The 13,181-nt window shown below is 34.4% G+C and overlaps 1 protein-coding gene across 1 annotated transcript in view; it reads right to left on the bottom strand.

The window, feature by feature from the left end:
- The window catches only part of TRPC1 (transient receptor potential cation channel subfamily C member 1), a 72,845-nt gene that overhangs the window by 15,489 nt on the left and 44,175 nt on the right, over positions 1-13,181 (bottom strand). The window contains exons 7-8 of the mRNA XM_090283651.1: positions 7,374-7,513; positions 5,601-5,744 (exon numbers count right to left, since the gene is read on the bottom strand). Coding sequence (XP_090139777.1) covers positions 5,601-5,744; positions 7,374-7,513 — 284 coding nt within the window. The remainder of the gene's footprint in view (positions 1-5,600; positions 5,745-7,373; positions 7,514-13,181) is intronic.

The following is a 13,181-nucleotide window of genomic DNA, read 5'->3' as shown; positions in this document are numbered from 1 at the left end:
TATTAAACCTAACAATTATTAATAATTCAGTAGTAATAAAGTATGCACTCAGATGTCAGACACTACATTAACTTTTCCAGTTTTCTTGTATTGTTTTTCAGGTCTGCTACAGCTAACTCCACTGACTATAGAGGGAATGGAGACTAGCTAGTCGTTTATGGAAAGCCCTTCAAGTGTCAGGTGCTCTGCTATGCATCTGTACACATTGATACATTTAATCCTCACAACAGACACAGAGCCCTAGACTCATAAAGATGAAGTAACAGTGAATTATGGAGCAAGATTATGATGAAAGCTTTGTGGTCTTCTCTTTCCTTTCTGTCTAATCACCCAACTACCAGTGTTAAAAGTTGTTTAATTCATTGGAAACACCTGGATAAACAGGACAAATTTTTAAAAATCTATATATTATTAAAGCCTGCTCACAGAAGTATTGTACAATAAAAGTTAATGAAGGGATTGTATTACTCTGCAGCATAGAAACAGAAGCAACTTTACAGAGTAGTTAAAACCAACAGCTCTGGAGCCAAATCACCTAGGTGGGAATCCCAGTTCTGCTACTTACCAGCTGCATGACCTTGTTCAAGTTACTTAAATTAAGGTCTCTATATCTTATTTTCTTCCTCTGTAAAATGGAAATAAAAGAGTTTGCCTCTTAGAATGATTGTGAGGATTAAATTAGGTAATAAATGTAAATAAAGATCTTAGAACAGCTTGGGTGGTGAACATGCAATACAGCGTACAGATGACGTGTTGTGAAATTGTGCACCTGAGACCTGTATAATTTTGTTAACCAATGTCACCCCAATAAATTCAATAAAAATGAAAAAATTTAAAAATAGAAAATATTTTTTAAAAGATCCACATTAAGGACTCAAATGTTCACTGATATTATTACTATGACCACCACTATTTATAGATTCTGTCTTCATGTCTTTATTTTTTAAAATATGTACCATTACTGATTTATACCCTACCATGACTCTTAACAAGTGCTGAAGTGAATTAGCAGCATTCTTCATAAAAACAGGAGAGCTAATATCAAAGAGCAGGCTGGTCTCTGGAATCAGACTCAGGTTCAATTCTTGACTTCACTTATAGGTTCTATGAACTATTTAACCTCTCTAATTCCTTAGGTTCGCCATTTGTAAAATGGAAATAAAAATAACAAGGGTTATATGAGGATTAAATAAGTGGAAAGGATTTAGCATGCTGCCCAGTGCACATAAAATGTCCAGTAAGTGTAAATTGCTGTTATTATTTTGAATAAGGTAGCTACAGCAACAGCTAGGATATAGCCCTATTTCTCCCTCAGCTGTTTTCTTTTCTCATGCCGATCAGCACTAGTTTTTCAATTCAACAATCATTTGTTAAATAACTGCTATGGCAAGGCAGTGAGTAAAGTGCAAATAAGAAAATTCCCTATCCTCGAGGACTTTTTAATTTAGTAGAAACAACATAACTTACAATTTTAGACCACCTAAATTTAACTGGGCTTACAATTAAGACAAGCTTTAGAAAGTACTCATTAAAGGTTCAAAGTATGAAGTTCATCAGATGGAATATTCCTTTCACATGGGAGCAGAGGTGAAGGAATACATTTTCTAGCTGAGAGGACGCTAAAGCTGGCACAGGTTCCCTCTCCCTGGAGCACCCTACTGCCACCTCCTTTCTACTTATCTTTCAGTGCTTAATTCCAGTGTCATCTCTTCTGGGAAGTCTTCTCTGATGCCTTGGACTGAAGCTCTCTATTTCAGCATTCACCACTCTCAAAGCCATTGGCTTGCTTATCACCCTTGGTGAACTATGAGCTCCTTAAGGAGCTTATTAGCCATTTTAGTACCCCCAGAGTCCAGTACCCACCAGGGACTCAATAAATGCTTGTTAAACAAATAAGTAAAATTTCAACAAGCAGAGGATATGGCTGGGGCATTCTAAACAGGGTAATAACATAAACAATGACATGGAAGTGGGACAGCATTGGACATGTGTGAGATTAGTGACTGGTCTTAACCCAGATGGAGACCTATTTCAGGAAGAGGCAAAGAGATGAGTATAGGGAGAGATGGCTAGAAAGCAAGTAGGGCAAGATTGTAGAAGGCCACTGTTCAGTGTCTACCTACAATATGTCACAAATGTAATAAATACAATCATAAAAATGTCAAATGCTAGCATAAGGGATTCAATCACTGCTGAATACAGGATCATGTTATATATTCCACCACAGGATAGTCCTAAGACCTTGATTTGCCTAGAACAGTCCCAGTTTACAGTTATTGTCCCAATTTAGTATAACTAATAGCATCCTCTTTATTCCCCAAAATGTTTCATTTTGGATGATAAAATATGGTCATACCCTAACAAAGGGAAAGATCTGTGTCTTTATTATAGGTTATATAACCAGTTAAAATAAAAGTCTATCAACTTCTAAATCTGCAAAGATTTGAAAGAAAAAAACAATAGTAAATACAGATAAATTTAACAAAGAACTGCAGTAATTACATAAAAACATTGTCTGAAATAGCAGGTTATGTACATAAAGGGGAAAAGTTCCACTTTTGCTAAAGTAGTTAACTTTATCAATTTCCTATTCACATTTATTTTAGTTTTATATTCATTATGATTATTCTAACTTAGTTCCTTACTTATGATGAACAAACTGTAAAAAAAGGAATTATAAATTTATACATAAAATTATTCTAGAATACTTTGGCACTGTTATGTAATACAAATCTATCATGTTACTAAGACTACACTAGAAAATAACTGTATTTGAAAACTTCTTTTTAAAAAACCTGAAAATATGACTCCATAGGCTCCCATTCAATATCTATTTTTTGCCCTCTTCCTAACTAACCAGATCTTGACATCTTGAGGGACAAAAAGCTCAATTAAAAGTAATTATCTCCTCAGACTTTCTTGTAGCCACAAATAGTCACATGAGCAAATTCTGGCCAATGAGTTACAGTTGGAAGTATTTGGAAAATAACTGTTCTCTTGATAAAAAAGAGAAAGACTGCAGGCCCAGGCTTCACGCCTTTTGCCCTCTGCTTTTCCCCTTGATATGATGACTTGGGGCAAGGAACTTGCAACCATGAGAATCATCCACACTCTAAAGATGGAGACGAACTTCTGTCTGAAAGATCTGCATCGTAACACCACATTAATTCTACTTGTACCTCCAAACCTCTCAGTTCTGAGACTGGCCTATACTAGACAATCACACGCATAGAATCAATAGTTGCCTGAGACAAAGGTGGGGGAAATACTGGGTTGGCCAAAAAGTCCATTTAGTTTTTTTCCATAAAATAAAAGACACATTTTTCATTTTCACTAATAACTTTATTGATTTGGATGTTTTCAGTATGTCAGCTATCTCCTGCTTTTGGTTTCCAGTGGGTAGAACCCTGGGGTGCTGCTAAACATCTTCCAGTGCATAAGACAGCCCCACAGTGAAGAATCATTTGGCCAAAATGTCAATAGTACCAAGTAACTTCGCAAACCACTTTTGACACATTTGATCAGTCACAGCACCATCCCCACATACTGCACAAGTCTTTTTTGTGTTTCTGTGTGTCTTTACCTTTCTTGAAATAACAAAGCATAGTAGGCTGAAAATGTCGCATATTTTCTTCCATCTTCAATATTAAAATGGCTGCACAAAAATTCACCAATTTTGATACGTTTTTTAAAAATGCACGCTGATATGACAGCTGTCACTATACAATCTAACAAAATTGTTTCGACGGAAGTTAAAGACAGCTAAGCACTACTAGAGCCATCATATGGAAAAAACTAAATGAACATTTTGGTCAACCCAATACTAAATGTAAAAAGGCACCAAGAAACTTTTTGGAGCAATACAAATATTCTATAGCTTGATTACAGTGGTAATTAAATGAGTTTATACATTTGTAAAGCTCATTAAACTATACAGTTAAGATGGGTACATTTTATTCTATGCAGATTATACCTTAATAAAGATAATTTTTAAAAAATAATTTGCTGAACTAGATCATAATATTTAAACATATATTACAATTAACCTGCAGACATTTTAAAAAATGAGAATACAACAAATATTTGTTGGCCTGACAAACTACTTGTTAGTTCTATGGCTATTAGAACTCCATAAATTATCCTGCTGGAAGAGAAAACACATACAACAGCTGAAATGACAAATGTGATTTTTGTATACACATCTATAGTTCCTTTGGGAAGAGACTAGTCAGGAAGACAAATAGATAATTTGAAATAGATAAGAAAAACAAGTAGATAATTCAGTAAGATAATAATAACATACTCTCTCCTTTTTAACTCTTTGTAGAAATTTATAAAGAAATTTCTAGTGTATGAATTTAGTGATACCATCAGTTTTTAGCTTAAAAAAATCAATATGCCTGTAAAAATACTATTGATTGTTGTTTAAAATATTCATAAGATATTAGTGGCAAAATTAAATCAAAATAAAGATGGTCTAAATCAGTGTTTCACATGCTATGTTTTGGTGGAAAACATAAAAGATGGATAATGACATTAAATGAATATAAGTAATGATAGTCTGATAAAGATTAAACAAGTTTCTTTACTTCTATCTCAGAGGCTTTAATATAATCATGTGAATTGTGAATTTCCAAAAGAAGTATATGGAATGCAGCGTGTCCCAAATTTATTTCAGTCAGACTCGGTTAAAGGGGTCGCACTTCAGTAAACACTGTTGAGGATGATAGCACAAACCAAATGAAATCAGGTTTTCTGTACATATTTTATTTTTGTATCTCTGGAAAAGGTAATTTTGCCTTTTATTTAAAATATCTCCTTTAAAAATATAAACAAAAATCTAAATTGTTAGTAAATTTTGATTTATCAGGGAAAAATAAATATTGCTCAGATTTTAAGATTTATAACTTAAGAATATATGTACAGCCAATCAAGTGGAATTGATCCCAGTTTCTAAAAAGGAATCAACCACTAAAATCTGGGGAATAAATTTAACCAATTTTGAGTCCTTTGTTTACTCAAACATAATAATCACATAAAACCTCAAAAGCTCAATTTCTTTAACTATAAAACACTATGTAAAGCTGGACTACATGAATTCTATAAAAATTTTTAGCTCTAAATATGCTATTTTCCACCTTATTACATTTAGTACTTATTAAACAAAGTGAAAAAGTATCTTTTAAATATAGCTTACATTACTTCAAAATTATGTAGTATTAAGTTCTGTTTACACAATACCTCTCTTATACTTATCACTTAAAACTTTAAATGTGAGATTCATTTTGGTAAGAAGCAGATTTTTATGTCCCTCCAAGGTCTGAAGTATAGCTATATTTAAAACATATCTATATCTGTGGACTGGGCAGAGAGGAACAATGGACTGCAGTTTAGTAAAGTGTGAATACCTGAAAGCTAAGGATTATCGTTGGGCCAGAAGCAAGTGAAGGAACACACTGTGTCCTTTCAATTGTTAATTATTTTCAAAAACAAAGGTTAGCTTTAACACCATGAGAGAACAATGTTCCAGTGGACAAGCAGAAAGACATTAATAATGATGACATCTAACAAATAGTCTTTAAGAAATTTTAATTATTTACCTGTAATGGACCCAAGATAGAGCTTGTTGTATACATGAAAAAGAGACGAAGGTAACTCAGCACATTTGCAAATGCAAAAAGCCCTTCTGCCACCAGTGTAGGATGAAATGCATCCCAGTCTTTCCGGTCAGCAAAGTCATGAAACTAAGATTAGGAAGAAAACCCAAAGGTAAATAGCTCTAGCAATTTAAGAAAATAAAAACATACTCCAATTCTTGAAAAAAAAAAAACAACTATTTTAATTATGTCTCCTTGTGGGAGATCACCATTTATGTTTCATAAAGTTCTCTTCTTTTAATAGAAATAATATTGTTTTAACTAAATAAAAGATCTTTACATAGATAAGGTAATATCATTACTCTATATGAGGTTTTCTCAGAAATTGTTAGGGTTTAAAAAAATTAAACAATTTTAAAACCTGTCCTTGAACTTTTCTATAAATGAAATGTTTGCTAGTTTTTCTTAATTCCACAACACAAGTTTAAAGTATGTTTACATGTTAATTTATTAGCTATCATATTAAATAAACCTAGTCCCTTGACTCAGGACTCTAGAATGAACCTTAGAAGCTCTTCTTCCTCCTATATGCCAATAATAAAAGGGGACATTGTTACCAGACATACAGTGGCCATGTGTTCCAATTGCCTGGGATCGTTGCAAATTATAAACCAGTTTTCCTGGCATAATTATTAACAGCATTTGTCCCCTTTCATTCTCAAAATGTCCTGGTTTGGTTAATATATGATCTGGGCACCCCACTTCTAGAACTAAAGAGACCAGTCTGAAAAAACAATGACCCTCAACTCTTTATTGAACCATATATCTATGTATGACCAAATTTATTTCTTAGTAATTTCACCACTCTGGTCATTGAGCATACCTAACAAACATGTCCCATACTACTGATTATTAAAGGAACAGAGTTTTTAATAAAGTAAAACGATGTTAGATAACCGGTTCACTTTTTCTATAGTCTATAAATTAGTCAAAAAATTAGGAATCTTTAGTTAACATAAAATCTATTAGCTTTTCTGAGCTAGGAGGAGCATAAATCTTTATAAAAGTAAAATTATCAAATGTCAATGAGGCTAGATTTTTATCAAATTCTAAATTTAAAAACATAGGCATCAGAAAATAATTATATATACATTACTTTTCAAGGTGTGTAAAATAAATTATGATTTGGAATGTGTGAAAAATTATATAATGAATTCCATTCATATAAGTTTTTTTCCCCCTGGCAGATATAAAGATATCTAACTCTAATTAATTTAAGTAACTTTGTGTTTTCATTTTAACTACATACAGGTTAATGATGTAAATAAACCTAGTTCAGATATAAGGAATCAGCATTTGGTAGAATGAAAATGTCTAGACAGACCTGGATTTAAATCCAGTCTTGGTTTCTTACTGTGTGGCCTTGGACAAGTTACCTAATATTTCTGAGCTTCCTTTTCCTTATTTGAAAAATGGGGATAAGGACATCTGTCTCATAGAGTCTCTGTGAGGATAAAATAAGATAAAGTATAGCAAATACCATCCATGGTGCTTGACATATAATAGGTAACCAACATTTAAAGGTAATTAACATCCTTTAAACTATTGGAAAAGAATGAAACAGTGTGCACTGTTCCCTTGCACAGGGATAGTTTTAAAATGAAAACACATCAGATACAGATTTGAGCCAATGTAACTCTGAATTAGGTAGCTAAATATCTCATGTTTTTCCTAAATAAACTTTATTTGTGTCTCCGATTGACAGTTAATAGTCACCTTGTTGTGAGCAACCACTTTGAGGGCAAAGGTTGCCAAATAAAGTGAATTCATGACAAAACTGAGTTGATTACGAGATTCTTCTAAAAAGTCTTCCAACCCTTCATACCAGAGCCTTTTAATGTCTGACCAAATCATCCCTAAAAAAAGGAAGAAAAAAAAAATCAGATAATGCTCTTTTAATTGAGTAATAAACTGAAAAATACTTTAAGACTCAAAGTATTAAACAAATAACATTTGCATAAGCTATAGCCTCATTAAGAAAAAATAACTTTTCGGTATAAATATTGAAATTTGAAACAAAATCATCTTAAATTTCATATTCTCTTTCACAGGGAGGGAGGGAGGTCAAACAAGCGTAAGAAAACAAGTAACTTGATGCCACACAGACACACGTCAAAGGCTCAGTTGCTGATGCTTTTCTCATCTATACTCTTACAGTGATCTCATTCAGTCTAGCAGTCTAGTCTAATAGCTTTAAATAGCATATATGTGGCAGACTTTCAAATTTATATCTCTAAACTCAACCTGTATTTATATAATAATATATCTAAACCTCTGTCTTGATTTCCACTTGTAGAGGTGTGTGGCTATTCTACATCTCCAACTGGATGTCCTACATGTCTGAACTGAACTCCTAATCTCTGCCTCCAAATTCACTGCACTTGAAGGCTTCCCCCCATTTTATTGGATGGCAATTCCATCCTTTGAATTCAGCGGTTCTCAACTTGTGGGTTGCGACACCTTTGTGGGTCGAACAACCCTTTCACAGGAGTCGCCTAAGACCATCGGAAAACACATATATAATTACATATTGTTTTTGTGATTAATCATTATGCTTTAATTATGTTCAGTTTGTAACAATGAAAGTACATCCTGCATATCAGATATTTACATTATGATTCATAACAGTAGCAAAATTACAGTTATGAAGTAGCAATGAAAATAATTTTATGGTTGGGGGTCACCACAACATGAGGAACTGTATTAAAGGGTCGCAGCATTAGGAAGGTTGAGAACCGCTCTTTTAATTGCTTCATCCAAATGTCCTTGAATCAGCCTTGACTCATATTTCTTTTAGATCACATATTCAATGCAGCAGCAAAATGTTTTGGTTCTACTTTCAAATATATATTTAGGATCTAACCCTTTTCACTATCACTTCAACTTCAAGCTACCATCATCTCTTGCTTGGATTGCTTCAGTAGCCTATCTGGTCTCCCTTTTTTCACTCCAATCTTCCTAAAATATATTCTCAACACAGCAACCCCTCAAAACCCAGTAGTAACTCCCAAAGGAGAGAGGATTAACCGCAGGTCAGAACTCTTTCTCCATGGGAACATAACCCCGTGTTATCGTCTATGAAAGTGGTTTCCTTGCAAACATATTATGTTAAGAAAAATATGGAAAGACAGCTATGTTCAACGTTATAGAAATAACTACTGATTGGGAAACTGCATCTGGACCAGGAAGACTATGAGTGAATTCACAGACCCTGAAGGTATACACAGCAAGTATATAAAAATGTGGAGAAACGCAAGCCTCAGCTTCTGTGTGCCTGTTGTGGAAGCCACACTCCTCTATAAGATACAGTTCCCGGAGCTCCAGTGGCACAATCGGTCAGCGCGCGGTACTTATAAGATACAGTTCTCCCTAGATTTGAGACTTCTCTAGCTGGCATAGCCCACATCCATCCGGATGGCCACATCTCATACAACTGAGTGTGCCCACAATGAGGTTTTGAAACAGCCCCAAACATCTCTAAGAACTGCTAATAAAGATGCATTTGAAGCTGCCATGCTGTACTGTTTTTATCCTACAAAGCTAAGTACACCTGGTGCCAGGTTTCTGCCTATTGTGTCCTATGAGTGTGAATGTGAACCCAAAATCACTGCTGCTGATTGTGCACAGTGGGCATTGCACCTTCCCTTACTGATTTCATTCAGAGTCAGAACCAAATTCAATACAATGGCCTACAAAGCACTACATTACCTCTCCTCTCTGACCTCCTCTCCTATGGATCTTTCCTTCTATTACTCCTCACTTTGGCCTCCTTGATTCTCTGCTGTTCTTCAAACACACAAGACTCTTGCCTTCAGGCCTTTACATAGGCACTTGGAAGGGCCTCGCTCAAATATCCTATTTACCCTTTCAATCTTATCTCATTTAGCACTTCCTCAAGGCATCCTTCCCAATCTCTATGACTAGGGGAAACACCCTTTATGTAATATGCTTGTTCTCCTAGCTCCATGACCTTTACTTAGTAGCACTTAACTCATTTGAGATTTTTAATTTATATGTGTGATTCTCAAGTTATTCTGTTTGGGTTTTTTTGTTTGCTTGTTTCTTTACTGTGAAGACAAACTGTTTGTTTTTGCCATGAGTGTTGGGTCCCATCTGTTTTTGCCTGTGCTTGGACAAAGTAGGTATATACATTTTAAAAAATACAGTTTTATAGTAGCTGTTCTATTATACTCTAACAGTTAAAAAAAAATTAAGTGAAAGAATACCATTAATATTCTGTACATTCATCAACAGTTTCTTTTCTCCCCTACCTTAAGTTTTATAATTTAACCCTACCTTCTCTGGATGGCTAAGAAAACAAACAGGAAACAAATGTACAAAAGTCACCATGAGTCAAAACTCCCTGTGCTGATTGTATGGGATAAATTGAACCAAGGAGTTTCTTTAGACATGCAGGCAAACAATTCCTACAAGTTTCCTCAGGACACAGTCAGGTTATATATTTAAGAAAGCCCAGAGTAATCTCCTTACATAAAAGGCTTAGAAGACATCCTTGGCAAGGTTTATTGAGATCTAAATGTTTAAAGTAGAAGCTATGCTGAGAAAAGTAAAAATAAAATAATTCCAGGAATTTTACTGGCTTACGCACATTTCACTGTTCTACTGAGGCAGAATATGATTAGAGAATAAATCATATGTGTGTTTGTATGCACGCGTGCAATAATGTTATTGAAGATGGGGTCATCGTGATTAAAAAGAGGTAGCCATAGTTTTACCATTATGAAATTCAGTGACAGCAGCATATTTATGCTATTCAAAGTACTATGACTCTGAATTCAATGAGTGTTTACTCACTGTTAGGGAATATAACGTCAATTTAATTCTTATACAGACTCAGGTCAACTGAATCTTATTTATAAAAGAAAAAATAATTTTTTTCTTTCTCACTATCTTTTAACAATAAGTTACAAATAAATAATATAAAATAATTTCCTTTCTTCATGACTAAGGTATATACATCAATCTTTTAGAAATAGTTTAAATGAATAGAGGAAGTGTTTCTTAGAGAGTTCTTTCAGCCTAATATTTTTTAACTTACTCAAATAACTTATACACAAATTTCAAATTGAAAAGATCTATAACAATGCAATTTGGAACTATATATGATAAAGTATAAATTATTCCCTAAATTAAAACATACTATTTTAGAAAAAGTAGCAGAAACACAGGAAAAAGGAAATATTAATAAGAAATTTTTAATAGTCTTTGACCTAAAGTTCAGATGTGTATTATTTTTACTTTATATACCTAATTTTTTAAAATAGTTTTTATTTTTCAATTACAGCTGACATACAATATTATATTAGTTTCAGTTGTACACATAATGATTAGACATTTATATTGTATAACTTAGGAAATGATCACCCTTATAAGTTTAATAGCCATCTGGCACCATACATAGTCATTGTAATATTACTGACCATATTTCCTACACTGTACTTTAAATCCCTATGACCATTTTTATAACTGGCAATTTGTGCATCTTAATCCCTTCCCTCTTTTAAGCTATTCCCCTAACCCCCTTCCATCCAAAACCATGTAAGCATTCTCTGTATCTATGGGTCTGCTTCTGCCTTGTCTGTTCATTTAGCATGTTTTTTAGATTCCACGTATAAATGAAATCACACGGCATTTGTCCTCTGTTCAATCCACCCCACACAGCACAACACCATCCCAATTCATCATGTTAGTACAAATGGCAAGATATCAGTCCCTTTATGGCTGAGTCATATCCCATTGTACACACATATCACCTCTTCTTTATGCATTTGTCCACTGATGGACACCTAGGTTGCTTCCATATCTTGGTTATTGTAAACAATGCTGCAACAAACATAGAGATGCATCTTTCTTTTTGAATTTGTGTTTTGGGTTTCTTCTGATAAATACCCAAAGTGGAATTGCTGGGTCCTTTTTGTCTCTTGTTAGAGCCTTTGTTTTAAAGTCTATTTTGTCTGAGATAAGTACTGCTCCCCAGCTTTTTTGTTTCTAGTTGCATGAAGTTACCTTTTTTCATCTACGTACTTTCAGTCTGTGTGTGTCTTCTGATATGAAATAAGTCTCTTGTAGATAACACATGTAATGGTCTTGTTTTCTTATCCTTTCAGTCACTATGTTTTTTGATTGGAGCACTTAATCCATTTACATTTAAAGTAATTGTTGGTAGATATGTAGTTATTGTCACTTCATTGTTAATATTTTTTATCTTTCTCCTCCTCCTCTCCTTCCCCCTCCTTCTTTTTCAAGAAGAACCCTTTAACATTTCTTGTAATACTGGTTTGGTGCTGATTAATCCTTTAGCTCTTTCTTGTCTGGGAAGCTCTTTATCTCTCCTTTGATCCTAAATGATAGCTTTGCTGGGTAAAGTAGTCTTGGTTGTAAGCCTTGCTTTTCATCAGTTAAAATATTTCAGGCTAATCCTTTCTGGCCTGCAAAGTTTCTGTTGAGAAATCAGCTGACAGTCTTATGGGAGCTCCCTTGTAGGTAACTAACTGCTTTTCTCTTGCTGCTTTTAAAATTCTTTGTCTTTAACCTTTTGCATTTTACTTAAAATGTTTCTTGGTGTGTGCCTTTTGGGGTTCATCCTGTTTGTGACTCTGAGCTTCCTGGATGAGCATGTCTCCTTTTACCAGGTTAGGAAAGTTTTCTGTCATTATTTCTTCAAATAGATTTTCAATTCTTTTCTCTCTTATTCCTCTCCTGTAGGTACCCATGTGATGCAAATATTGGGATGTCTAATGTTGTCCAAGAGCCCTCCTAAACTATCTTCATTTTTTAATATTATTTTTCTTTTTGCTGTTGTGATTGGGTGTCTTCTGCTACACCTTGTCTTCCAAATTGCTGATTTGATCCTCTGCTTCATTTACTCTACTGTTGATTCTCTGTTATGTATTCATCATTTCAGTTACTATATTATTCATTTGACTAATTCTTCTTTATATTCTCTATCTCTATTTTATCTCCATCTTATTGTTGAAGTACTCACTGAGTTGACCACCCTTCCCCTATATTAATTGAGCACTCTTGTAACCAGTGTTTTTAATTCTGCATTTGTTAGGTTGCTTGTCCATTTTGTTTAGTTCTTTTTCTGGAGTTTTGTTCTGTTCTTTCATTTAAGCCATGTTTCTTCGTCTCCTCATTTTGGCTGTGTCCCTGTTTGTTTCTATGCATTAGGTAGAACTGCTATGTCTCTTGGTCTTGGTAGAGTGGCCTGATGTAGTAGGTGTCCTGAGGGGCCCCGTGGTGAATTCTCTTGATCACCTGGGTCAGTATTCCAAGTGTAGATTGTGTGTGTCTTCCTGTTGTAGTTGAGCCTTGATTGCTGTTGGCATGTAAATGGGAGGGATTGACCATTAGGCTGGTTAATTATGAGGACTAGCTATGACTCCAGTGGAGGGACTGTTGTGTAGGAGCAGAACCTACCGAGCAGGATTCACTCTAGTGAGGCTCTGGTGCCTGCCACGTCCACCCTTTCTGTGTGTCACTAATTGAGATGGTTGGGTG

Source organism: Furipterus horrens, unplaced genomic scaffold, assembly GCF_987537825.1.
Source record: "Furipterus horrens unplaced genomic scaffold, mFurHor1.1.pri manual_scaffold_1, whole genome shotgun sequence".
In the NCBI taxonomy this organism is placed as follows: domain Eukaryota; kingdom Metazoa; phylum Chordata; class Mammalia; order Chiroptera; family Furipteridae; genus Furipterus; species Furipterus horrens.
Note: the sequence above shows the minus strand (reverse complement) of the source record. Positions and strands in the feature narration are given on the sequence as shown.